Below are 26,237 nucleotides of genomic sequence, written 5' to 3'. Positions count from 1 at the left end.
CCGATTTTCTTTGCTTTTTCCTACGATGCTCGCAACTTCGACCCCCAAAAGCGCTCTGCCAGCACTAGCACTGCTACTCAAATTTTACCAGGCTCCTGGATTCCATCCCTGCCAGCCGCGTTTCCCGTTGGACTCCAATTGGCGCAGTTTCATTTCGCACCGCGGTGTCGCAATGCTAGTGGTGGTGGTGGTGCTAATGCCTGATGAAGCAAGGACCGGCATTGGTCTGACCAGTATGTGCCATCGCACCTGGATACGACGCTGCTGCAGCATCGGCAAACGAAGTGCAGCGGTTGATGGCAAGTTCATGCATTACTTAGCAGTGCTAGGATTACTATGTAGTGCCAAGACCCGTGGACAGAGGATACTCCATTAAAAAATGCGAAACATGCTGTCAAATGCCATCGTTCAAGCGAAATGTCCTACTTTCAAGTTGCAGAAACAAAGGAAACAAACATTCAGCTGACAACGAGATGACGTGCTTTGATGAAATCACAAACAGCGCTCATCAGAACCGCAAACACGACCATTGTCGCACTATGTTGACCCATATACGGACGGCTACGGCCCGCGGAAATCACTGCTAGTCAAAGCCTTCAGTTTTCGATTTTATGCTTAGTGTTCTTAGTGTTTTGACTACCAACTTGGCTTCTCCGCTGCGGTAGTGGCTGGTACTAGGCCCGGCTCTCGCGTAAGCTGATGTCGGCAAGATGTGCCAGTCCTGTATTAACAGCATCCCCGCGGCATCCCTCCCTGCCGTTTTTCGCCTCCAAACAAGGCCTTCTCCAGCCGCAACTCCCCCTCATTAACGCGACTCAAGGGCCAACCCCTAATACCATCATATGATTGCCGCTTTCTGCAGCACCTCGCTTTCGGCCCCAAACGGCACCCTTGCCAGCCCTGTAAACTGCGCGGGCCACGGGCCACGCGGGCCACCAGCCGGTTGATGATGCCAACGACGCGGATGAGATCCCAGCAGGGCAGCCGCTGCTCTTGAGACGGAGTATTTTTGCATGAGACCATCTTGATCGTCAAGCACTCCACCGTCTTAATCCACCATGGCCCGCTGCCCGTCAATGATCACCCCGTGGAAAAACTCAATCTCACTCTGGCTCCATTCGTTCTGATCTTCGTCGTTCTTTTCAACAACTTGTCCTCTTCGTTTGTCACGTCCAGATTGGTCCGTGAAGTGGGATGTGGTAGGACGCCGCTGCAGCCATGGATTCCACGCTTCTTATCCACTGGCTCTTCACCTGGCTGGCCCTCCTCATCATGGCCGCCAGACTTTGGGGGAGGAAGTATGTGCGACAGCCCTTCAATAGGGGCGACTATCTCACAATGGCTGCCGCCTCCTGTGCCCTCATCAGGCTCGGAATGATTCATGTTGTCTTGACTTGGGGCACCAACAACATGACGCCTGCCCAGCGCGCACATCACCACTTTACCGCTACCGAGATCTATCAGCGGGAGATCGGCAGCAAACTGACCATCACGAACCGAGTCTTCTATAACTCCTAGTCAGTATACCCTGGGGAGGTTACTCTGTACAAAGTACACAGCTAGCGAAATGAGGATCTAACACTTGGGGGACGCGATTGTAGTCTTTGGCTGCAGAAGCTCGTACTGCTGGATCTCTATCGACGACTCATTCAGGATCTTCCCTACGAAAAATGGCTGATCCGGGCTTATCTTGCTTTTTTCTTTGTGACATATGCAGCTGTCCAGATTTTGACCTTTGTCGAGTGCAAGCCCTTTCACCTTTACTGGCAGGTTGTCCCTGATCCAGGTATGATCAAACCTTTTCCTCATATTTACCCCCCCCCCCCCCCTCCTTTGGCTCCTCTGACTGTCGACATAGGCCCTTGTGCAGAGGCTCAGGTTCAGCTCATTGCCCTCGGCGTTCTCAACATCATAACCGACTTCCTGTTGATCATTCTACCGCTTCCAACCATTTTCAAGCTGAAAGCGCCACCAAGTCGAAAAGCCCAGCTGGTTGTACTGTTTACGCTCGGTATATTCATCATTCTCATCACCATTATTCGACTACCCATCAACTCCCAGAACGCGACTAGCCAGGTGAGCCGTACAACTTGGGCCAGCACCGAGCTCCTTACCGCTGCTATTGTGGTCAATGCCCCGACGCTCTACTCATTCTGGAATAAGAGACGGCGAGAGAAAACGGGAGTTCAAGTGCAACAAGGAGATGGTGAAAACGGCAAGGGGGCTGGCCAATTCGCGTTGGAAACGATAGGTGGCAGTACCTTTTCTGGTGATGGGAGTAAAAAGCGCAAGTCGAATGTAGGCGTGTTGCAAACGAATGATGTTACCGTGACCGAATACAGGAGGAGTGGTGACTACATCAAATTGGCTGACGAGCGAGATCACATGTCACAAAAGTCAAGCCAGCAGGGGAATTCATAATCGGCTAATTTTTGCGATTCATCTCTCTTTTTTCCTCATCATCAGCATATGTATGTTATGAGCAATACTGTTACGATTTTTTTGTTTTTCATCAGGATTTTGTACAAAACGTCCCGGATTAAGAATAAACTTGATACCCTTGAAATCACGATACAACCCGTCTTCATATTCAATCATCGTGCCTGTAGGATACGCGCGACGCAGAGCATTCTCCCAAGTTATAGCTCTAGGTGACTTCTAATGCTTTCGACTCCTTGTCTTACCACCCTTCCAGCGTAACTTGCCAACCCACTCCGCAAATTTTTGAACCTCTTCTTCTTCTAACAACAGCTCAACCGTGTAATAATATCTCGCCAAGTCTTCATGATTCCTAAAGCGATGTACGAATCTGTGACAAGCACCACACAGCCACGCCACGTTTTGCAGGTCTTCCTTGCGGTGCCATCCGCGCTTGACAGCTTTCTCGTGCACAAAGCGAGGAATGAGGTGGTGATATGACAAGGGGATCCAAGAACGCTCGCAAAGCTCGCAGGCTTCTGTGCGAGTAGATGCCGTAGCTGGTGGGGGTTCGATGAGAGGGGTGAGGTATGCGGTGAGTATGGGGAGCAGAAATGCCTCGGGCGTGGATGGGAGATGTGAAGGCTGAGACGGGTCTGAGGAGACGAGGTTGTAAGTGACGAGCGTCTCGCAGATGGACGCCGGCAGGACGAGCTCTGACAGGCTATCCTCGGTCAGGGGCAGGGAGTACTGCGCCTGCAGCGCTTCAGATTCCCTCCATGAGCGGTGGTCCAGATCCTGCAGGTCCTGCGGGAGGTTCCGAAAGATGCCGTCGGCCAGGTAGTCGATGAAGTCGGCGAGTTCCTGGGCGTCCCGCTCCGGATCCGCAACCGCAACCGCAGCCGGCACCGGCGACGTCGGCCCCGCCTTGGCTCGTCTCCTGCGCTTCGGCTCCGGCGCGGGCGTTGCGGGCTGGAGGATGGTGGTGGAGAGACAATCTCGAAAGAGTGGGTAGTTGAGGCTTTCCTCGTCCAGCATTGTCTTGTTTCGTGCAAGTGAGAATGATTCCCCAGATGGATCGGATCGGTCGGCAGCCGGCTATGCGAGATGCTGAGGTCTCTTCGTTTGGTTGACGTAGAGTGATGATTTGATTGGATGGCTGGTGGCCAGATTGGGCAACTTGCAATTGCTAGATTGAGGGGCTGCGGATAATAGTTCTACAGAACATGATGGATTACCGAGGATGGGATGTCTATATATCATGAAAATATACATCGTACAAACTCATAAATACGGCTTTATAAGACAGTAATACTACAGCCATCGTGGAATCTCACAGAATTCCGTCGAGGCTCCTAGTCTACATTCCGTATTCCTTGAGTGCATCTTGCAGCCTGCAGCCTAATAGTTGCCGCCTGACTCACCGGCTTCACTTACTAGTAGTAGTCTTTTACCCTGGACAGCTGAAAAAGCATGGCTCCAACCACCATTGCATTCGACCTCTACGGGACTATCCTGTCCACCGACTCCATTGTCAAGGAGCTGGCCAAGATATTCGGAGATGAAAAAGCCAAAGTGGTTGCGACGCAGGCCCGGCGCTACCAGTTGGAGTATTCTTGGCGGATCAATGGCATGGGTGAGTTTCTTCTCTTGGGGGCCGCTCAGCTGCAATGCAGACATGGAAACTAATTGCTCCCGCTCAAGGCATGTATCAGTCATTTGGCGAGTTGACGCGATGGTCATTCCGGCACGCTGCTGCAGAAGTCGGCGAGGAGCTGTCACCAGAACAGGAGGAACAAGTGATGAACGCCTACAACGGCCTAGACGCATTCCCCGAGGTCGAGGCAGGCCTCAGTCTCATTGCCAAGACCCCTGCGGTGGAAGCCTACGTCTTCTCAAATGGCACCGAGGCCATGATCACGTCGTCCCTGCGCACGTCGCCGTCGCTGGCTCGATCCAGCTCCGTCCTGCCGGCGTCTCGGGTTGTTAGTGTCGATCCTGTAAGGGTGTTCAAGCCTGACCAACGGACGTATGCGCACTTTGCCAAGGTGGCGGGCATGGAATCTCAGGTAGAGAAGCTGTGGCTGGTTTCCTCGAATCCCTTTGACGCTCTGGGTGCGAGGGCTGCGGGCTGGAGAAGCGCTTGGGTTAATCGGAATCCCGATCTTGGGTGGATCGATGGACTGAGCGGTGCAGTTGGGCTGAAGCCGACGGTGATTGCAAAGGGCGTTGATGAGGCTGTGAGGAAGATTATTGAGATTGATGTTGAAGGTGAGCCCGTAGATGGCTGATGGCAGTGGGAGTGATGCAACCTAAAGCTGGAAATATTGAATCTATCTTTATATTACCTACATAAATTTAATGATATACATGGAATTCACAAGCCGTCTCTTTGGTTTCTATGAGCGGCATACCAGTAACTTCCATGATATGTGAAGAAATGTCTGCGCTATCTCGTGTATAGAGCACAGCCCGCTATCGTTTAGTGGCAGTCACTGTGCAGCAGCATCCTTGCACCTGCTATCGATACGCGTGACGCAGCTTCCATTTTCAACCACTTGCTCTGCCTCTTACAGCTTCCAAGCTCTTTAAAGTTCCAGTCTACGGATACATTCACCTTAGATTTCCTAATTTCACACGAGATTCTCTCTTTTCAAAGTACTTTTCCTTCCTCTTAGCCACCTACGTTCAGTCAATTCCACCGCATTGCCACACGATTCAAGAAGTTCGCATCAGTCGTCATGGCTTCGAAAGAAGACCGTAGCCCCCATAGCTCGTCGCGCCGACATCGGGATAAACATGATGACTGTGAGAATGGCTCTAGGCATAAAGGAAGATGGAAGCTAACGGAAACAAGCACCTCGCCGCGACCGCGACGATAGCCGAGAAAGACAAAGACGACGCGATCGACGAAGATCTCGGACGCCGGAGGACTCTTCTCGGAGACATCGAAGCCGTGACAGGGACCGAAGCCGCGATAAGGACCGAGAAAGGAGACGCGACAAACATCGGGACCGAAGTGGCGACCGTGAAAGAAGATCTAGGCGTTCGCCGGAAGAAAGGGAGAGTCGTCGGCGTCCACGGCACAATCGCTCTGGCGACGACGACTCCGAGCGCGACAGCCGCGCATTAGCTCGGCGCCAGGATGGTCCTTCGGTCAGAAGATCGGGGCCACTACCCTCACAGGCAGATTCTTTTGCCGGCACAGCAGAGGGGGGCGACGACCCCGAGAAGCCCAAAGAGAAGCCGAATATGGGAAACACGGGCCGGCTAGCGGCCTTGTCCAACTCGGTTGCCCAGGCAGACGGCACATCAATCGTGCTCAAGTACCATGAGCCGGGAGAAGCACGAAAACCTCCGCCGAGCGATCACTGGAAGCTCTTTGTTTTCAAAGGTGGAGATATTATCGACACCATTGAACTGAGTGCAAGGAGCTGCTGGCTGATTGGGAGAGAGATGGCTGTGGTTGACCTGCCCGCAGAGCATCCGAGCCTCAGCAAACAGCACGCTGTCATTCAGTTCCGCTACATTGAGAAACGAAATGAATACGGCGACAAGATTGGCAAAGTGAAGCCGTATGTTATTGACTTGGAGAGCGCCAATGGAACCATCTTGAATGATGAAAAGATTCCTAGCAGTAGGTATCTCGAGCTGAGGGACAAAGACATGTTGCTGTTTGGACACAGTACGCGAGAGTATGTCATCATGCTGGCTCCAAAGGATTAGGGACGACACCGGAGCTATTCAAGACGACAGCCCGAAAGACGACAGCCTGAAAGAAGACAGCCTGAAAGAAGACAGCCTGAAAGAAGACAGCCTGAAAGAAGACAGCCTGAAAGAAGACAGCCTGAAAGAAGACAGCCTGAAAGAAGACAGCCTGAAAGAAGACAACATGAAAGGAGGCAGCCTGAGAGGAGGCAGCCTGACACTGCCACGAAAAGCATTGATATCCCCCCCGACTACTCAAAGCACTGATTGGTGGTGACATGGTGAAACCCACCAATCTAGGCTAGAATTGTGCGCCTGCTTCATGAATTTATTATCAATATCCATCCAACTGTAACAAGATAACAAAAATGTACTTGGAGTCACAAGAGAGAGCTGGTTGCATCGTTAGTCTCATATATCCGGCTATAGACTGCTACATTTATTATTGTAGTAGAACTTACTGGGGCTGTTATGGTGTTTTTAGTGGTACAACTCGCGCTGATATTCTAGGCTATCAAAAAGATTATGTCAAACTTCAAGTTGGGAAGAGATCTTAGATTAAGCAAGTAATCTCAACCCTACTGTCGGCTGCAAATCCATATGCAAGGCTTAATTCGTCCAAAATAGCCACCTCTTGTGAGGTCCAATTGAGTGGGGTTAGAGCAACCAAGGTCCCCAGTATATAGAGAATCCATGCCCGAAATAGCCCTGCAAAAATGCCACATGACAACTATCGTGAGATTGTTAGCGCTGCAAGATCAGATCGTAAGGCTGCTAGGGGCGAGTGCGCTTGGCTTGGTTTCCACAAGCAGGTGGGTTCATGATATGGACGTTGCAATAAGACAAAATGGCTGTAAGATTGAGAGATACAAACCTTTTGATATGAAGTGAACTCGGATGCATTTTTTCAGCAAAGGATCAAGTTTCAACCAAGAAAGCACATCGTCAACGATTACGACCAATCCCATTCTTTTGTTGCATTATGTGTGTGGAAGCCGTTCTTTAGTGGCTGATGTTGCTATTGCTCCTTAAAGGAGATGGTCCCCCCCCAACTACTAGATATTTCCTCACAGCCGTCTGAAGAACCGCAGATATTGTAAAGGAGCAAGCAAGCGGTGTGACTTCGGCGTTTCGATTATCATCGCCGACTGAAGAATATCGCCCGATGAGATTATTTATGGAATCCGCTCTGACACCTATCAGATTGCCGTCCCCTTTCGTATTCGCAAAGTGAGAAGTAAACAGTGTAGTACAGTATTAGGTACTGCCGTAGCCTTTGCTACAATTTGTATCTTCAAAAGGCCTTGTCACGTTGGTCTCATAGTAATTTGCCTGGAGCTCGGTATACAGTACGGTATCACGAACAAGGCTTCATCGCTCATGCCTGAAGAAGCCTTGTTCAAACGTGAGACTGGCGAGGTTGTTTGTAAATCAGATCAAACTAGGTGCGAAACATGCCGGTCCAGGGTAGTCCTGCATTAAAAGAGATATGATAGGCTTCTTAGCAAGATGACGATCCGTATCATATGCATCTCGGGTTGCAAACACCGAGTTCATACTCGCTCTGTGTACTAGATTTGAGCTGTGGCCTGGTGGATTCACCAAAACAGCAAGTAACATGAGTAGTGAACTCCATACCATATGACAAACCAAGCCTGCCGACTATACCCGGTCAGCTTCTGTTGAAAGATTGGCGCTGTTATATACGCATGTAGGTAGTTACGCCGAAACAGAGTGTTCCGCCATGTCTATTCATATAGTAACTTTTTGTATGTGGCTGTTCTTTCTGTGTAGAAGCAAACGCTAAGACTTGTAGAGCTAAATATCCCATCCAATCAAGGCGGTATCAGGGATTAAACAAGTGGACGCCGAGGTGTCCAAAAAAGTGAACAAGGACGCAACCCTAGCGGTTGCTGCTGATCATATTCCTGATTCATGTCAAAGATCAGCTTGACGGCGGCATAGTGGGCCAAGCACACGCATTACGAAGTTCTTTGTACATAATCATGGCTTGGATCTTAAAAGGGAGGTGGAAGGGAAAACTTACCTGAAAAGTCACTGAGACATTGACTGCCGATCTATGCGGTGCTTCTGAACTGCTTCCAATTATGTGTTTTGTAGAACACCAACGATAGCTTCACATTGGTTCTGAATCAGAGTCAGTTTGATGACTTGAACAGAATAAATAAATAGCCTCATTGGCTTCTTTGCTGATCTGGGGATAAGAATCTGGGGGTGGAAATGGGAGTGCCCACTGAAGAAGCAGTTTCTTGTAGCGTTTTGTAAGCGAGTATATTGTGGGCAAGAAAAGCAGAGCATTACTGTTACTGGTATGTAAAAACCACATATATAGACCCACGCAATGTTTCCGATCTCTGTACCCACGAGTCAGATATCCAGACTGTACTCGTTATTTGTCAAGTTTTCTGAACATGTCAAGACTTTTAACGAAATGCTACCAATGCTGTAGCAGTAGGTGAGGTAGTGTCAGCATTAAGAAGTAAGGGTCCTGCAGCATGACGCAGCGGCTATTGGAAAGGGACCAGGTGAGTCGAGATGCCTGGTGTGTACCAATGAGCTGGCTGCAAAATATAGAGATAGCTAGGTTGAAGGAATTGCATGTGCCTGTACCTGTCTGTGTACGAGTACGCACTTTGTACTGTGGTCTCCTGGAAAAGAACTGCTCGTATCACCTACCTGATACATGCCTGCAAGTATGTACTCCACACACTCCTTGGTAAATATCTCTATCAAAATTTCAGTCTCCATATCAACGCATAGGATAATGGAGTCCAAATTGAATGCCATCACCAATCCGAATCAGACAAGTTCAGCGGTCAGCCCCATGTCAGGGATCTTTCGCAGCTAGACCTATGACATTCGGCGGGAATATGACGTCAAAACAGTTCGATGTCCGACGCCGCCAAGGTGATGGTGAGGATCTTTATGCAGGAATAGTCAGCCGTGGGTATTGGGAAATTATTGTTGTGGTGTATGGATGTACAAGTAGAGAGTGATAACAGAAAAAGGAGGGAGAAAGGCCTGTTGAAGATGGGGCAGGTGGCTTGAGTTTTGCGGCCTATAAGGTGCCGGATATGTATCGGATCTGCATTGGGTAAAGGAAAAGAGATGGATATAAGAAGACTGGGTATCAAAATGAGGTAAGGCGCTAAAGAAGGGAGTTATAATGCATTTCTTAGATGTGAGCGCCTATTACATGAGTGAATAGGTAGTAGTTGATCGATTTAACAAATGAAGACTCTGCGTGCATTCATACACAGTCTGTCAATTTTGGCGCTGGCCGGGGCCCTGGACCGCTGAGCGGCCGGGCTCCGGCTTGGCTGAGCCGACACGGAACGGCAGCCACAGGCGAGGCGCTTTATGCTATGGCAGTAGCCATACACGGTTAGCGGCATCGCATTCATCTGTTGCTCTTTCCTCGTGGGAAAGCACTCTGGCTTGGCTGCATCCCGGAATGCTTGGGCAGGAGCTTCCAGCTGCCGATCTTTGCAGTACAAGCACACAATCTCTCAGCGGTGGGACAAATTACGTCGATGGTGGGACGCAAATGGGACTCAGAGACGGTACATGCTGCAGGTCGAAGCTGGTACTGCCAATCTCGCTGTCCCAGCGGTGAATATGCGCATGGCATGGACTGATATATCGTATACGGTACGGTTCGCAGATGTACCTTGACGTGTCAGCTATCAGGCACCGCTGCACCTTCTTTCCCACGGCCACTCGGGGAATTTCCATGAAGAGACAACAATGCACGCGGACTTTGGGAATAAGAGAAAACTCTTCATTTGGCATCGCGTCTCACCGTCAAGATCTTGCCAGATTAGTTATGCGCATCAAGGGCTTGGGCTTCTTCCCCTGAGGATCCGACAACAGCAATCCTTGAGCTCGCCTCACCTCGGGCAGAGGCACCGAGAGAACTGATATTGCTCCATTTAAATCACAGGCCGTGCTCCACTCCATGTGGGTGTGGATAAGAAAAGGTTGAAGCTATTCTGCGCGCTGGCTTTGCTTGTGCTCCGCGCAATCTGTCAGTAGAATCTTCCCCGTGGGCAGCATAAACAAGACGCTGATTTGTTGTTCAGGCCGCGCTCTCCACGAAGTGGAACGATAAACGCCGCAGTTTTATGGACTCATCTCTTCCACGCGAGCGATGGAAACCGTGAATCTCTCGCTAAAGTTCACGCGGATGGGCTGGTCTGTCACTTTTTGGCCTGTTGAGACCCATAGCCCAGCTATCGCGGCCTCCACAGCCGTCGTCATAACGCCGCGGGCTCATGCATCTCGCGAGGCTTTGAGACTCTCATAATCTTGTGCCTCACATCGGCTGGACTGCAAGAAGAGAACACTGGAGATTCTGATAAAATGCCGCATTTGGGTTATCACGTCCTCTCCACCACATGTCCACTCACACTCCATATCTCCAGACAATCTTGGCGCCGCTCAGTCTCGTCTCGTATGGGCCGATTCAAGGATAGTATTGCTTCAGGGGCCCGTTCGACTCCACCACTGTGCTGAGTTGACAGAGGCGGTGTTATGAAGAGGAAAGTACGTCGCATGTACGTACCTCTGCGAGTGCCAAGACGCCGATAGAATCGCACAAGGCGCAATGTACCATGCTGAACGGGACAGCATCTCATATCCATGGCAAGTTGAAGGTGTGTACTTCATACGTAGAGACATGAGTGAAGAAGTGGCAGATTAGGAGCTTCTAGGACTCGGATTTCCAGATATTTAAGCAGCTGTCAATCCCCCCGCAAAACCATCGCTGTTCTCCATTATCAGCCTCCATCACTCCACAGACTTACACGATAACCATCTCAAGACCCATTACCCGCAATCTACCGCTTCAGGAAGTGGTCTTCATTTCATCTGCTTGACTTCCTACGCCCATAAGACACACAACAGCATTTCATACAAAGCTTCTCAAGCCCTCAATCACAATGGCTCCTATCGCGATCACCCCTGAGACCTCTCCTGAGCGTGGCTCCAACCTCAGAAAGTCTCTTTACCAAACCCGATCCCACAGCAGCTCTATTTCTTCCATTGCCTCTATTACTCTCAACGATGGCAATGTCATTCCTCAGGTTGCCCTTGGTGTATACAAGGCCCCTAACGGCCAGGAGACTGAGGATGCCATCACAGCTGCCCTCGACGCTGGATACCGCCACATTGACTCTGCTGCTCGATATGCCAACGAGGAGGCTTGCGGCCGTGCCATCCGTCGTTGGATGGAAAAGACTGGCACACCCCGTGAAGAGATCTTTGTGTGCTCTAAGTTGTGGGACTCTGATCACGGCTACGAAGCTACATTCAACGCACTCTGCTCTTCCCTCGACAAGATGGGTCTTGAATACTTGGACCTGTATCTGATCCACTCTCCCGCTTCAGATGAGCAGAAGCGTCTGGAAAGCTGGCGTGCCCTAGAGACAGCTCAGCGACTTGGCAAAGTCAAGTCAATTGGCGTCTCCAACTTTGGCGCCGCCCATATCGAGAACCTCATTGAGAACGCACGTGTGGTCCCCGCTGTCAACCAGGTTGAAGTCCATCCTTTCTGCCAGCGCGAGGCTCTGGTTGATCTCTGTGATAGGTACGGTATCAAGATTGAGGCTTACTCCCCGCTGGCTCAGGGCAACAAGCTCGAAGATCCTACCATCAACGCCATTGCCAAGAAGTACGGCAAAACTCCCGCTCAAATTCTCCTCAACTGGAATGCTGCTCGAGGAAATGTTGTCTTACCCAAGAGCTTGACCCCATCTCGCATCGAGAGCAACCTTCAGAGCTTTGACTTTGACTTGTCTAAGGAAGACACTGAGACTATCAACGCGCTCGGTACCGAGAATTACGTCACTGGCTCCATGCACAAGTCCAGCGACTAAATAACTTTATGATTTGACTACATGAGATATGAAATCCTCTTCACGTCTGGGAGTTGTTTTCTCCCCTTTTTGGCGTCTTCTTTTCCAGACTGGATCTGGATTCGGATCTATTACATGATACCTCCTCTTCAAAAGTGCTATTCGACGAACCGCCAGACCCGCATCGTCATGACTAGAAAGCATGAATAGATGGATAGACTTTATAGAGGATAGGCTCTGGCGGCACAGCTGTTCAGAAGGGAAACTCGGCATTTGCTTCTTCTAGTTACTGTTATTTAGCGATTACTGTCCAACCGAGACAAATACAGATTGTTTTTATTATTCTAAAATACGATGATCATTTGCTCAGTGATTTTACCACATCAATCGTAAAGTTGTCCGAAATAGTCCTATCGTATAGAACTACTGGGGGACAACCAATGAATTTTCACATGCCGTTTTTCGTTGGATGAAGTCTTCAGGGGAAGAGCTGGGTGCCTTTACAGGAAGAGTAAACTGACTGAGATCGATCGAAGGATTCATTTCCACTAGTTCTTCTTTTAGCATTGCGGCTGATTCAGATACAGAGCCAAACAATGCAAATCCACAATTATTGAGACATTTTGCTCAAGAGATGTCTCCGGACTCTGAATTGGGCAAGGATAAGCGAAACACACTGCATAAAATGGATATGCTCTCTTTGTCAAAGTAACGTTTAGGTGATAGTATCTTCGAGCAGGGGTGGACTTGGGGCAGTTCTATTTCATTTATGAGGAATGAGTTGCCGTCTAGCCTGGGAATCATATAATCGATTGAACATGTAAGTAACTTTTACTCCTATAAGACACCACCTCCTAGTGTGATCGGCAGCTGAGAAGATTGAGAGGGAAAAGACCGGGATGGCACGTGTTGGGCCACAAAAAAAAACATACGCTTCGCTCCACGGTTCGTCCCAAAAAGAAATGCCACGATAGTTGGGAATAATGGAGAAGGGAAAAGGTGGTTCCATTGCGGAGAGGCCCGTAGAACGGGGATTTTTCATGCGAGAAATAGGGTGGTGGTGAATGACTGCTCACTGTGTGTTATTGCATCTTTATCGCCCGTTAAAAGTTGAAAAACTGCGTGAGATGGGGAACAATGCTTCTCTCATTATTAGTTTTGCTTTTTATTAGTTTTGTTATTTGTTATAAAAATATAGACATGCATTGCTTAAGTTCTTGTTGAGCACAAGAGTCCCAAATAAAGCAAGAAATACAAGGGGGAATGAACACATCTTCCTCTGATCTCAAGATAAAAAAGCACAATACAGCTGGCGAGGACAAATCTCTAATATACTTGGCTTGTGACTTTAGACTCTATCATCACATTCTTCAAACGAAGCAACAAGATTTGGAAGGTTTATCCGCTTCGGATACTTTTTTTTCCCATCCTCGGATACTTTAAATCTTCGGATGGTTTTCATGTTCGGATGGTTTTCTTACCCCCCTCCGGATACTTTAATCCCGAAAACTTTTATCCGAATACCAAAGAGAATACTACAATAAGCTGAATAATGCCGTCGTTTGGTATCATTGAGGAATTGCATTACATCATAAGTAGCTTTATTTAATCCGAGCTGAATCTATCAGACACCTCTATTTAGACATGAACTGCCGAAATGCAGGGAGTATTCGATTAAAGTTTTTTTCCGGCTTGCATGAGGTGCAGGGTTCATCGTCAACCCAGGCACTGCAAATAGCACCCATGTGCCTACTCAATTACAACTGCATGTCGCCCCAGAATTGGGGCAAGGTATTTATAGCTTAGGTACCTACTCATTAATGATGAAATACAAATACCTTGTGTAGTTACGTGGAAAGAGCAAGTGTAGCATATGCTATTGAAAGAAGGCACTAATTTCTGACAAAAGGGCTCTTATCTAGCACTGCCATGCTCTCCAAGTATAGGCAGTTAAGTTTTCCCTGTAAGCACCGATATACTGTTTGAAGGAGGAAGTAACAAGAAATTACCAATGGATTCAATTCATCAACCCAAGGTCGGAGCCGTAGAGAGCTCAAGAGTGAGCAATTGCTACCTAGGCATCAAGCTCGTCTCTTGCAGCACGACCTCGCTAGAGGCCGAAATGTGCAGTATTGGTTCTAGCTAGCAGTCCTGTGATGAGATTGATCACAACACTTGAATCTTGTACAGTGATAATCGATTTCGATATGCTCAAGCTTGGCCCGTAGCTCCACGACCAAGATTAAGAACTCGGGCACAAAACAACCACAAAGACCAAAAATGGAAACAATCACTAGACATAACGTAGTTTATTAAAGTTGGACCCAAGGCTTTTCTATATCTCATTGTTTCCAGCCCAAATCCAAGACTTTCCCAAACGCCACAATAGACCCAATGCCTCAACAGTTGTCGCTCAAATCACAAATCTACATGCCTAACAATGCGACCCCGACCGATCATTCCCATTAATAAGAAAAAGGAGAAAAAAAAAATGAAGAGAAGAGAAATTGCGCTAGTTGTTCTTGAAAGCAAAACAAACGTGTGGGAAAAAAAGAGTTTTAAAAAGCGCTCTATAGTGTCTTTTGCGCGTCAGGAGTCCAGCTCAGCACAATCTGGTTGAACCTCTCCAGCTGGGCCGGATCCGTGGCCCAGGTAGTCAGGAGTCTCACGACGGAAAACTCGCCATACTTTTCCCACTCGTAAAACGAAAACTCCTGCTGCAGCGCCTTGACGAGGCCCTGGGGCAGCAGCGCAAAGACCTGGTTCGTCTCCGTCTTTGCGCTGAGCTGGTAGCCGGCGCCGACAATGGACCGCGACAGCTTCTCGGCGGCCAGATTGGCACGGCCGGCGAGTTTAAAGTACAGGCTGTCGTCGTCGCGGAAGAGCTCGGCGAACTGGACGCCCATGACGCGGCCCTTTGCGAGCAGCGAGCCGTGCTGCTTGACGAAGAACTCAAAGTCCTCGGCCAGCTTGGGGTCCTTGACGATGACGGCCTCGCCGAGCAGGGCGCCGTTCTTGGTGCCGCCGATCCAGAAGATGTCGGTGAGCTCCAGCATGTCGGTGAGCGTCATGTCGTTCATGCTGGACGTCAGGGCAGCGCCGATTCGCGCGCCGTCGGAAAAGAGCAGCAGGCCATTGGCCTCACAGAGACGCTTCAGGGCAGTCAACTCAGCCTTTGTGTAGACGGTGCCGACCTCGGTGGCGTTGGAGATGTAGACGAGGCGCGGGCGGGCCATGTGCGGGAAGTGCCAGTTGTCGTCGAGGGCCTTGGTCAGCGACTCGGGCGTCAGCTTGCCGTCCTTGGGCGCCACGTTGATGATCTTGTGGCCGCTGGCCTCGACGGCGCCCGTCTCGCGCGTGACGATGTGGCCGGAGCTGCAGGCAATGACGGCCTCGTGTGGACGCAGGCAGGCGGCGATGCTGATTGCGTTGGCCGAGGTGCCGCTGGGCACGAAGAAGATGCCGACGTCGTCGCAGCCCAGCTGGCGGCGGATCAGCTCGCGGGCCGTCTCGCTGTAGCTGTCGTGGCCATAGCCGACCTCTTGGGAGTTGTTGCTGAGCAGCAGTGCGTTGAGCACGTCGGGATGGGCGCCCTCGCTGTAGTCGTCGGTGAAGCTGTACTTTGTCTTGGTGGCTGCGGGGCCGGAGGCAGGCATGCTGGGTGGTGGGTTGATGTGATTGTTATCGACGAGAAGAAGCTGAAGAGGAGTTTCAAAGTTGTGAATGGATGGAATTGTTGTCAACGGATGGATAACAAAAAGGGTGGGATATATCAATGGCACCGCTCTTGTGATAACTCTCTATATCAAAGACAATTGGCAGCGGTAGAAGGAAGGAATAGTCAAGCCAACAAGAGTAGGGGTCCCCTTCCTTTAGCACAAAAGATAAAGATAGCAACGACCCTAAATGTAAGAAACAGCAAGTCACAACAAAGGCAAGAACGGAGTTCCTCTCGCTTAGACCATGAGCTAACGAGCAACAAACTCCATCCAAAGTTGCCCGAATTGATGACACTTCATACCGCATGAAACACAAAATCCTCCTATTCCATTACGAAAAACTTTCCCATGCTAGGATTCTCCAATAAAAAGTTCCATTGTAATGTTTACAATTAGCAAATGGGAATTGGTCTAGACGCCTCGAATGCCAGCGCCGTCGGAGCCGGCACCTGGAGCTAGGGCCTCATCCGGCAGATGCCGACACAGGCCGGCCGCGATTATCGGACACGGGATTCCGGGATTTCTGCTGTTTTGGGAGAAGCTTTGAGCAGAAAAGGGATTACTCTGTGATAACGATACAACCATTTGTCCAATTGAGGGAAGCCTGGCAGAGATAACAAGAGGCAAAACCTTTTCTTTATCTTTCTCATTCCCCCTCAGATGACCTCATATACACACCACTTGCTACTCGGATTTACGAGTGGTGGAGAGAGAAGAGAAAAAAATTGACAAAGAGATGCGATGGAGATGGCGAATGGACCTTGTTTAGCGGCGGCCAGTCTCGTCGCCGCAACGGCCCCACGTTGAAGGAAGATTTCAAGTAAGCTCCGAGCCTGCCATGCCGCACCGCATGCATAGCCCAGAATCATCTTTTTTTGCCCCATCAATCAGTTCGAAAGCCACGGACAAGACTCGGCAAGTTTAATAGGTGCCTGCTGGGATGGAGGCTAGACCTAAAGGATACCGCCAACATATACGAACGAGGATTGTTGAGTTTGCCTCATACCATCATGCTTTGTGAAAAGGTTATCAACCTAGCCCCAGCCAGATGTAAAAGGTAATCGCGTCGCCCTCTCGTTGAATAAGCCGCCCGGAACACCACCCCGAGAGCCGCACGAGCATCAATGGGAACCAGCGTGAAACTCAATTAACCCCTCTCTTCTCCAATTGATACGGAAAAGACACAGCAGGTAGAAGCATGGCTTTATAGATGACACGCTTGGCATTCCATTCGGCAACTAGGTAGATAAGCAAAACAGACTGCCAATGCAGCTTCTCCGCCTTTTGTCCCTCCTTCTATGTTAGTCACGGGATGCATATGCAAGGATGCTGAGCTAAATCACTTTAAGCTCCGATATCTTGTTTGCATGAGAAGGCAGAGTCGATACTACCTACTAGTAATACTAGCTCGGGATGCAACGCAATGGTCTGCAAATTGTTGAGGCACCTTTGCACTAACTCCTCCATACTGCTTACAATTCTTCTTCACTTTGAAGGACATGAATAGCAGTAACAGTGCGATGAATTGATGAAGAAACGTACAGTTAATTCACCATTTCAGGGCCCAAGCCCCATATATCAAAATACTCAACTATCAAAGAAAGTGTCGCTTGCCTAAAATAAACCCCTCCAAAAACTCTGTGTCATGTAAATCGTCAACTTACCATTACTCGCCAAATTGCCGCCATCATCCGAATTGCCTCCATCTTCGCCATCTCTTTCCATTCTCCCTCGGCTCAACTTGGTCCGAGATTTACAGCTCGCCGGGCTCTTCAACAACCAACTCCACCTTGACATTCTCCAGCCCCAAATCCCCCTCGCTCATAACTGCAGGAACCTCTTCCCGAGAAATGCCGGCTGCATCATCGACAATCAGCCTTGCCACGTTCATGCCCATCAAAGCGCTCGTCTCCATCGTCGAGATGAAACTCTCGATTCCAGAGGTGTAGTACAACCCACTTCCCAGAATAGGGTCCTGGAACGTCACCCGCGGAAGCTCGACCGGGTAGGCGTAGAACCAATGAGGGTAATACCACGAAATTGGATCCACACCGCCGTTGTCGTCCCCATTTTCCCCAGACCCAGACGTAAAGGCCTCTGGTACCTTGACGCCAAAAAGCTCGGACAGGAACTGTGGGGTCACGGGCTTGGGCGAAAAGATCTTGTATACATATTCTGTGGCGTTCGTCTTCGGGTTGAGCATCGTCCTGAGCGTGCTGACAGAGTAGAAGCCCGTCTGGCCAACCCCTTCGGTACCCTCCTTTGGCTTCTCGCCCTCCGCGAGAGTCGTGTACACGTTGCTGGGGGCTGTGCTTCCGGGTGCCAGCTTGAAGAACTCGGGATCCAGCTTGCGGGGAGAGGAGAAGAGCGTGACGTGGAGCTTGGTATAAGGAATCTCTTCAATGTGGTGCTTGATAACTCCCTCGCCGGCCTCGATGTTGCTGAACTGCCAGGGAGAGGCGATGATCACATCGTCGAATGCTGTGGCAACCACTTCTGGCTCTGTAGATGATGAGCCGGCGGAAGCAGTGGAGATTTCATACTTGGGTGCTGAAGACGAAGTCTTTTCTTTGGCAAAGGCAATGGCCGAGACAGTGGTGTTGTGATACACCGTAGCGCCGCTGTTTCTGACCATTTGCTCAAAAATGCGCCAATTGCCTCCAACCACGGACATGGCGCCATCCGTAGCAAACGAGACCTGCACATTTAATATCAGAATCCCAAGACGATTGACTGATGCGAAAACAAACTCCCAGATAAAGACTTACCATGGTCTCCAATCCATGAAGATATGCCAGGTTCGAGGCATAATTGACTCTTGTAGCAGCCTGGATAATGTGTCTCGAGAACTTTTCATCAATCTAGCGAGAAATGGTCAGTCATTGTCATCAAGCTCATCATCTCCGCCCTTCTCACCTTGTTCTGCGCAAGAAACTGCTCCCCCCGTCACCCCCGTAATCTCCACCAGCCCCAGCTCATACGTCCTTGCCGTCAACGACCGAAAAGGGAAATACGGCTGCTCATACAGCTTCAAGAACTTGCCCACCACCTCCTTCACCAAATTGACCGCGCGGTAGGGGCTCATGCCGTACCGCCACCACAGCTTGCCCGCGTCCCACCACCAGGCGGTGCCGTCCGTCGTCTCATAGACAAAGCTCTCGCCGTCCCAGATGGCCGTGACGTCGGCCTGGCTCTCGGCGACGCGGTAGTTGGACCCGATGGACAGGTTGAAGTTCTTGGTGCCGTTGTAGAGGATGTGGTTGACGGCGACGAAGATGCTCGCGCCGAGCTCAACGGGCTGCGACGGATCGTCGTGCGCGTTGACGGTCAGGGTGCGGCCGCCGATGCGGTCCGTCTTTTCAAAGATTGTGATGTTGACCTTGACGCCGGCTTCCTCTGCATATTGACGCAGGTGGTACGCAGCTGAAGCCCCGGCAGCTCCAGCTCCTATGGCAGTGTGTGGTTAGTTTATCAGTGGCCGTCGGGGTGTGTGTGTATGTCTCATATTCCAATCGTGGGATTCATCCCCGCCCACATCTCCGAGACCAGGAACCAACGTCAACCAGGCAAACTCACCGATAATAGCAACATTCTTAACCCCAGCCGGCTTCACCTCTTCCTTTGACGCCGAAGTCTCCGCAGCAACGGCTAATCCCGCCACCAAGGCCGAGCCCAATTGCAGCCGCATCTTCACTTAAGAGCCCAAAAGCACAGCAAGGCGAAGGAATCCAAAAACACACACAAAAGTGAGACGAGATAAAGGGACAATGCCAGTCGCGGAACCAGCGCAGACAAGACCAGAAAAAAAAAGTATGTAGCTATTCAATGAAATTTCAATTTATATCAATCGCTTGATAAGCACTATCAAAGCGAAACCCCTCACGCTGATTTATGGTCGACGCCTGATGCAGCGATCAAAAGGAGCTTCGTGCGTGCTGCAGGATGGAATGGCCTGATTGCGTAGTCAGTTCCAGCCACACAGTGAAAGCCACACTCTAGTCAGAGCTTGATGATGAAATGCGTCGAGTGCCTGTATCACGTGCTTGGGATCGACACCAGTCTAGGTACACTTTGACAAAAACCATTGGAGCAAGTGTAAACAATAAAGAACTACACCACTTTGGTATGCACACAATAATCCCGATAGTTCGGTTCCCGACTGCGGGACCAACCGATGCCGAGCTACTTGGGGCAGCTCAAGGCCCATGCGATACCGCTCTACAGTATAGCCTTAAACTGGCTGAGCATAATATGCTGCTTCGCTTTTCTCGTCACTAACACAGTATTATTTCGCATATTGGTTCTTGTCTGTACAATCTCTCTGTACTACATATACAACTCAAATGCTAGATAAACAAAACTCATCAATCGCACGCTTGGAAGAATCGTGCTGTTGGGGGGAGGGAATCCCTAATTTTCAACGCCAGTCCCCCAGGTATATATAACAAAAGCTCATTAAACAAAAATTCAGTAATCGCAGAAATCAAGTTGTACCAGACAGATATCCTGTCATCAAGGCAGAAAAAAAAAAGAATACCATAGAGCTCGCTTTTGATCTCTGTTTTCCAACAAGCTGCCGTTGTCGCTTCAATACATGCCGCTACTGCTGCTAATAAATCATGAGATGACACTTCGCGGTGTTGCTGTGACAGTGCGGCTCGGTGGGATTCACAGAGCTCACGTTCATGCACCTCTTGAATCATCAAGGGGGTGTCTCATAATATGAAATGTCCCGTACAATCAGCCACTCCCTGCGGAGCTGGTGTTGTACCCGCTCTCGACGCCGCCTCCTGCAGTCGCCGCAGAGCTGCCTCCAGTGTGGAGCAACACCTCCGTCCTAGCGCTGTTGCTTCGTCCACGAGTCCCTGGAACAGCCTCGGTGCTAGCCCGTGATCCGCGTGGACCCTGCAGAGAGATCCCATCCATGCCGCTGGCTGGGTCCTCAGTCACCGCCATGTCAACATCGTCATCAGGCTCTTCGCCGTCCTCGTCGCCGCTGCTCAGGTCCACACCGTCGGGGTAGTCGTCGGATTGATGCGGGTTGGCTCGACGACTCATAAACTCTTCGGAAGAATTAAGCTCGTCGTCGCCGTCGGATCCATATTCGTCTTCAGACCACGAGTCCACGCTAAAGGGCGGAAAGAATATGGCAGGCGGAGGGAGCGCCACTGGATCAAGGCGTTTTATGCGGCCCGACATGTATTCGATTCCAATCCTGGGAACGTCCCCTTTTGATAGCAATTGACGAGCAAGTGGGCGAGGCGAGGACGTTGACATTGTAGCCAGCCGATGGATAATGTTGTCAGTCACCTCTTCGGAAAGCTTGCGCCGCTTCACGCCGGATTGGCCGCCGTGAGCATCAAGCATTGGGCGCCTCGTCGTTACCACCACCATGAAGTGATCTTCTGGTCGCACGCCACCAAGACCGCAAGGCTCAAGCGGATGAATCTCGAGAGTTTGCTGCTTATCTCCCCAGGAAAATTCCATATCGAGCTCGCTAGATTCATCACCCGAGTCAGTCGAGAGCTCAGGTACGCTAGCTCCATCATTCATGCTCATCTCAGAAATGGCACCCAGACCGAGGTCAGCGTCACTCAGTGGTCGTCTGTCCAAGGAAGATCCTGATCCTGATCGGAAGGGCAATGGCCGAAGAAATTGCTTCTTCTGAGAGGCGGACTGTCCTGTTTCACTGGATAACAAATACGTCGTAGGGGATATATCTCCTGGGTCGCCTGATAAGTCGGTACAGAACGGAGCACCACTGTAGTAGATAATGGCACCGTCCCGGAGGCGTTTCCGACGGTTAGAGGCGCCAGAACCGCTTCGGGCCCACCGCGAATCTGTATTACTTTCGAGGGGACCGAAAGACGACAAAGTACCGTCCTCCATTGACGATTGCGCGTTGGGCGAAGGCTGATTAACGAAGATGGGTTTGTAGTGAAAACTTTCAGAGGGCGCAGACATCAGTGGCCCAAATTTGGATGGCCGATTGCCCGAGCTCCCAGAATCTCCCGTTGAGCGGCCTGTTCTTTGCCTCTTACGGTGCCCTTTTTTTGTGTTCTCCGTGTCGTCTGTTTCAGGACTTCGCTGTGAACTGTCACCCGAGCTCTCGCTACTGAATTTAGTGCCGTCTGTGCCGCCGCGCCATCTGATTTTTCGGCCATCTGGCGACAGCTGAAATTTGGAACTGAGATCAATGACGGCAGTGCGGACAAAGTCTGGAGTGACATTCATGATGTGCAGCTGCGCCATGTTGCAGACAAGGTTCAAATAAACCCACCCTTCGGCATCGGGGTGAACGTCAATTTCTGATGGTGGATCGGGTATCAGTTCAGGAGGGACAAGACCCAAATGTCTGATGTACTCCATGTTTTCGGATGGGATTTGGATGCGGTCAGGATCGAGGTCTTTGGGTCTTGTAGGTCGCTGTTCAGGAGGTGGTGGCATGGGTGGAGACGGGTTTGATCCTGTGCTACTACCATTGCCATTGCCGTTACCTCCTGATTCTGTCTGATCTCTGTTTGAGTTGGACGCGGAGCCAATGTCTTGCGATCTGCTCTTCTTTCCTGCGAGATGAAGTTCCTGAGGAAGGATTCGAGCTTCACGTAAGAGCTCAGATCCGGCAGTTGGACTTGGCTTCAGTTTCGGTTGCTGAACAGAGGAAGGCCGCAGGGGAGAGTGTGCTCCTGGCGGCCCCAACGGGACTTGCGCAGCAGATGCAGGTGCCGTTTGGCTAGCCTGGTTCCGACGGGCATGCCGACCTGCAAATTTTCCTGTGAAGATCTGCTCAAGACGTCGGACCACAAGCTTCTTCCTTTCCTTTTCCGTCATGGACAGAGAACGGGGATATAGTCCCTCGGGGATATCGCGCAAGTAATTCTCTACTTTTGCCTCATTAGACTTGAATCGCGCGCCTCCTTGTGGCCTGTTCAACGATGTTCCAGAGGAGCCAGCACCAGTCGACATGGACGCATAAGCCGAGTCAACTGGCCGCGTGTGAGATCCAGACGAAGACGAGGCGTGTTTCGATAGTGACATGGAGCCTGACCCCGAAGTCATTCCATCGCGAGTAGCATGCCTGGACGATTTCTTGTCGCGCTTCGATGAAGAGTTACCCGGCGAGTCCCCTAAGCTTGCTGTAAAGTCTCGGAGCGTCGCTTCCAGCTCGCGCTTTTTCCTTTTAGGTAACCCATGTATCTTAATCTCGAAGAGCTTGTCTTTTCGAAGCATATCGGGGCCGTGCTGTTTGTATCGCTTCAACTCTTCCTTCAATTTCTGGATCTCCACGGTGAGATCGTCAATCACGCTTCGGTAGTCATCGGCGCTACTGCTTCGAGCGTCATTGGGCGTTGGAGGCACGGCTGTTAAATACTGATACGGCTTATCTTCGTTGGACGAATCTGATTCTTTCTGGAAAAAGGGTGGATCGACTACGCGAGCGTGAGCGACTTGAGAGGTATTGCTTTCAGGCAAACGACGGGATACGTACCATCCATGGAATTGCTGTGAAAGGTAGCTGTGGGGTTTTGGTTTGACTGATCAAACCATTTATTGGCGTCGCTCTGGCCGGTTTCGTTGCTCTCACCCGACGAATTTCGACGGGGAGATGACAAGTGTTCGCCATTACTTTGATTTGGCGGAGCCGACCCGCGGCTTGCTTTCAAGGAGGCATCGCGAGCTAGCTGATGATGTCGCAGGGTAATGGAGTGTTCTCCAGAAGTTCGTCGGGGGAGAGGATGGCCTGTCGATGACAGTTGGGGTTGTTTCGGAGGATTGCCCTCTGTCGGCTGCATTGTAGGTTCAGGTTATTTACTCATTAAGAGGCTGGCAAGTATTGAGGTAGTTGACTTAAAGAGTCATGTTCCTTTTCAACTGCCCTGGTGAAGCTTGTTGCCTATCAAGCAATCAGGGTCCAAGTAATGTGACTTATGACGAATGTGACGTAGCCAAGCGGGTCCTCCTCGCCAAGCGCCTATACTCTGTAGAAGCATCGTTAGCAGTGAGTTCTCAGGAAACTGTGTGTCTGTGACGAGTAATTGGGTGATGATAGTATGGGGGGACGCCGGTTTGTCAGGCACAAAAGTGGCGTGTCATTGGTCGTGGCGCTGTAGGCGATCGATCGATCGAGCAGGATAAGCAAAAAGGGTCGCAACAACTTCGGGCAACTTACCTCTTGGAGTGAGTAGCGCTGCAAATGCCTACCTAGGCTTGCTAGGCCCAGCAGTATGCAGTTAACAAGGCCGAGTAATGGAATGAACAATAGAAATGACCAGCTCGATCCAGGGCCAGTCCAAGATTCGCGTGCGTCGTGAGATGCGTGAAATCTCGATTCCGCAGTCAGCGACGAGTGCGTGCGCGTATGATGAGGCAGCCAAGAAGATGGACGGCTCGATGGAAATCCACCACAAGCCTTCGCCCTTTTGTCGTCGTAGTCCTCTCGAGTGCCGATCCGAAAACGTGTCCACTGGCTGGTAGAATAAGAATAATCCTTCTTGTCGTCCTTTTTTCCTTGAAGTGAAAATCTTTTGGATGTCGTCGTCGTTTGCTCGAATCCGGTTCCTTTCGCGCCTATTTTCGCCCTCAAGCTTGGATTGAAAGTGACGATAATTGGCAAAGCGCACTCAGGGCAGCTTTGTCGCCACTGCAGCGTCCCCCAGATCAGCTCCAGGCTATGGCTTACGAAGTCTGACTATGCGACCAGGAGCTATTTTGCCGTTTGATCACTTCTAAGGCTTCAGACTTCGTGGGACAGTCGCTATTGTGAATTATTCCAGGAGTGGGCTGGTGGAAGTATGCTCGGGTGAAACTGAGCCCAAGAGAGAGAGGCCGTGTGTTGAGGGGAAGCGAGGACGCTGACGGAAAAACAAGCACGTTGAGAACTTGTGGGGGTAAGGGAAGCTCGTCTTCAACAGCAGCCCCCCCGTAGGGTTTGATGGGGCCGGAGAGGTACAAGTCTGAGTTGAGGTTGATCGCCGTGTGAGGCTGGCAATGCGCGCGGCAGCTGGGGAGGGGAAGGTTTAAAAAACGGGATGAGGGTTTGACGATGTGCGCGCGCGATCCAGCGGTTGTGAAAAGCCAGCCTTGCTTCCGATGGCGGTTCGGCTGCAGCAGCCAAGGAGAAATATTTGCATCTAGAGTTTTGAGGGCAAGGCACTGATCGTCATTGCAACCAGCCCCTGCGAGAAAGTTCTGGCACGAGTAAAGCTTTTTTGCCGCCGCCAGCGGGTACCGTGTGGGCAAAAACCCTGGCTGATGGCGCCGACAGTGAGGCTTCGATTCGCAGACAAGAGGCAATGCGTGTCGATCGGACAAATCGCAAGAGCAATCAGCCCAAGCCATAGAAATCAGGGTCTTTTTTTGGGAAGCTAGCGAGGCGGTGTCCCACTCCGGAGGGTGTTTTTAGCGACAAGCTTCCAATGGGGCAGAAACACTGCTCTCTGTACTCCGTACAGGCTGCTGTTTCGGCACAGGGCAGGAAAAGCGGGCAAATCGGACAGAGTTGAGTGAGAAAAGGTCGAGCACACGAGGGTAGGATTATGCACATGCAAATGCCACAGCTGGCTTGAACCAAAGGGTGATCGTGTCATCGCCTGTATGCGCGTATACACTGTACCATACTGGCCCTGTTTTTTTTTTGTTTTTTTTTTTTTTTTTTTTTTTTTTTTTTTGCCTCCTGTGGACAACGACCGATAGGTGATTCCACGAGCCTCTCTCTCGTCTCCCGCCCATCAATGCTATTAATGGGTCTTTGAAAGTTAGTACGGATACTTGTACAAGTACATAGAAGGACGATAGGACCGGGCTGGCCTGCAAGCTGTATGCACTTGGCAGCTACCGCTCTTCCTTGCTTCGTCTGGTGACGTTTGACTGTGGGTGTGTTTGTCTCTTATTTGCCTAGTTGCCCAATGGTTAACCTGTTCAGTTGCCGTACTTCCAGCATCATATAGGTAGGTAGGTAGTTAGGTAGAGCACAAGCTGTAACAAGAGACAAATCTGCCACGTCCATGTCTCTGGCCAAGCTGCCTGCAGTGAAGCAGCACGCTAACAACAAAAATCAGGCAACTTTGTAGTAGCTTTGCTTTAGTGCAGCGGAGAATGAAACTTATTTGCGCGGACCTAGCTCCGTCCAAGGTCCAATGACATTTCGCTGCGGTTCTCTCGTTCTTAGGGAGTGTACTTCCTAACTGTACTTTTCCCAGACCAGGGGGGAGAAAGGGAAATGAAAACATGCGCATATTTTTGAGCAATACGAGCCGCTGAAGAGCGAATCTTGTGGCCACTGTGGTATGTGTATCATTGGTTTTGTGTGTCGATTGTTCCCAGGCTCCCGTTTTATTCCCACGCCGTCTGCCAGAGTCCACCTGATCTTTGGCCGGCAGCGTGCAACTTGGCCGCCATTACTCCACTTATGGGCCTTGGCCAACTTCCTTCACCACCTGCGGGGACGAGGTCGCAAGGCCTGGTGGGCGCAGATCTTGTTTTTTGACTGTCATCGGCCAGTGGTGTTTCCCGGGGT

General features: G+C 50.5%; 10 protein-coding genes across 10 annotated transcripts; 5 read left to right on the top strand and 5 right to left on the bottom strand.

Annotated features, from left to right (window-relative positions):
- Nucleotides 1-1,218: 1,218 nt before the first annotated feature.
- TrAtP1_008398 (uncharacterized protein) lies at nt 1,219-2,421 on the top strand (the record flags this gene model as incomplete). Its single annotated transcript, XM_014087304.2, has 3 exons — nt 1,219-1,517; nt 1,602-1,786; nt 1,859-2,421. 3 exons carry the CDS (start codon nt 1,219-1,221, stop codon nt 2,419-2,421), a joined length of 1,047 nt encoding a protein of 348 aa, XP_013942779.2.
- Nucleotides 2,422-2,658: 237 nt separating this feature from the next.
- Nucleotides 2,659-3,456, bottom strand: TrAtP1_008397 (uncharacterized protein; the record flags this gene model as incomplete). The annotated part of the gene is made up of 1 exon (XM_014086725.2): nt 2,659-3,456. One exon carries the CDS (start codon nt 3,454-3,456, stop codon nt 2,659-2,661), a length of 798 nt encoding a protein of 265 aa, XP_013942200.1.
- Nucleotides 3,457-3,690: 234 nt separating this feature from the next.
- TrAtP1_008396 (uncharacterized protein) lies at nt 3,691-4,826 on the top strand. Its single transcript, XM_014086724.2, has 2 exons — nt 3,691-4,054; nt 4,123-4,826. The coding sequence occupies exons 1-2, from the start codon at nt 3,892-3,894 to the stop codon at nt 4,707-4,709; spliced, it is 750 nt and encodes a 249-aa protein (XP_013942199.1). The 5' UTR covers nt 3,691-3,891; the 3' UTR covers nt 4,710-4,826.
- Nucleotides 4,827-4,983: 157 nt separating this feature from the next.
- TrAtP1_008395 (uncharacterized protein) lies at nt 4,984-6,245 on the top strand. Its single transcript, XM_066113892.1, has 2 exons — nt 4,984-5,226; nt 5,276-6,245. Exons 1-2 carry the CDS (start codon nt 5,160-5,162, stop codon nt 6,142-6,144), a joined length of 936 nt encoding a protein of 311 aa, XP_065969981.1. The 5' UTR covers nt 4,984-5,159; the 3' UTR covers nt 6,145-6,245.
- Nucleotides 6,246-11,087: 4,842 nt separating this feature from the next.
- Nucleotides 11,088-12,023, top strand: TrAtP1_008394 (uncharacterized protein; the record flags this gene model as incomplete). The annotated part of the gene is made up of 1 exon (XM_014086351.1): nt 11,088-12,023. One exon carries the CDS (start codon nt 11,088-11,090, stop codon nt 12,021-12,023), a length of 936 nt encoding a protein of 311 aa, XP_013941826.1.
- Nucleotides 12,024-14,572: 2,549 nt separating this feature from the next.
- Nucleotides 14,573-15,658, bottom strand: TrAtP1_008393 (uncharacterized protein; the record flags this gene model as incomplete). Its single annotated transcript, XM_014086722.2, has 1 exon — nt 14,573-15,658. One exon carries the CDS (start codon nt 15,656-15,658, stop codon nt 14,573-14,575), a length of 1,086 nt encoding a protein of 361 aa, XP_013942197.1.
- A 1,816-nt stretch (nt 15,659-17,474) lies between these two features.
- On the bottom strand, nt 17,475-18,395 carry TrAtP1_008392 (uncharacterized protein; the record flags this gene model as incomplete). The annotated part of the gene is made up of 1 exon (XM_066113891.1): nt 17,475-18,395. One exon carries the CDS (start codon nt 18,393-18,395, stop codon nt 17,475-17,477), a length of 921 nt encoding a protein of 306 aa, XP_065969980.1.
- A 182-nt stretch (nt 18,396-18,577) lies between these two features.
- On the bottom strand, nt 18,578-19,409 carry TrAtP1_008391 (uncharacterized protein; the record flags this gene model as incomplete). The annotated part of the gene is made up of 3 exons (XM_014086721.2): nt 18,578-18,582; nt 18,638-19,168; nt 19,298-19,409. The coding sequence occupies 3 exons, from the start codon at nt 19,407-19,409 to the stop codon at nt 18,578-18,580; spliced, it is 648 nt and encodes a 215-aa protein (XP_013942196.2).
- A 575-nt stretch (nt 19,410-19,984) lies between these two features.
- TrAtP1_008390 (uncharacterized protein) lies at nt 19,985-25,345 on the bottom strand. Its single transcript, XM_066113890.1, has 3 exons — nt 23,892-25,345; nt 23,211-23,700; nt 19,985-23,151 (listed from the first exon to the last, which is right to left on the bottom strand). Exons 2-3 carry the CDS (start codon nt 23,512-23,514, stop codon nt 20,462-20,464), a joined length of 2,994 nt encoding a protein of 997 aa, XP_065969979.1. The 5' UTR covers nt 23,515-23,700; nt 23,892-25,345; the 3' UTR covers nt 19,985-20,461.
- TrAtP1_008389 (uncharacterized protein) lies at nt 23,987-24,196 on the top strand (the record flags this gene model as incomplete). Its single annotated transcript, XM_066113889.1, has 1 exon — nt 23,987-24,196. One exon carries the CDS (start codon nt 23,987-23,989, stop codon nt 24,194-24,196), a length of 210 nt encoding a protein of 69 aa, XP_065969978.1.
- Nucleotides 25,346-26,237: the final 892 nt, after the last annotated feature.

Source organism: Trichoderma atroviride, chromosome 4 (assembly GCF_020647795.1).
Source record: "Trichoderma atroviride chromosome 4, complete sequence".
Lineage (NCBI taxonomy): Eukaryota > Fungi > Ascomycota > Sordariomycetes > Hypocreales > Hypocreaceae > Trichoderma > Trichoderma atroviride.
This window is presented reverse-complemented; position numbering and strand designations above follow the sequence as displayed.

Excerpts from the sequence above, each read along its gene's own strand:
- TrAtP1_008396 (XM_014086724.2), top strand. The coding sequence starts at position 3,892 with ATGGCTCCAACCACCATTGCATTCGACCTCTACGGGACTATCCTGTCC. Across the intron at positions 4,055-4,122 it reads TTGGCGGATCAATGGCATGG|GCATGTATCAGTCATTTGGC; the intron begins GTGAGTTTCTTC and ends CTCCCGCTCAAG.
- TrAtP1_008395 (XM_066113892.1), top strand. The coding sequence starts at position 5,160 with ATGGCTTCGAAAGAAGACCGTAGCCCCCATAGCTCGTCGCGCCGACAT. Across the intron at positions 5,227-5,275 it reads TCGGGATAAACATGATGACT|CACCTCGCCGCGACCGCGAC; the intron begins GTGAGAATGGCT and ends AACGGAAACAAG.
- TrAtP1_008390 (XM_066113890.1), bottom strand. The coding sequence starts at position 23,514 with ATGCAGCCGACAGAGGGCAATCCTCCGAAACAACCCCAACTGTCATCG. Across the intron at positions 23,152-23,210 it reads TCACAGCAATTCCATGGATG|TCGATCCACCCTTTTTCCAG; the intron begins GTACGTATCCCG and ends ACGCTCGCGTAG.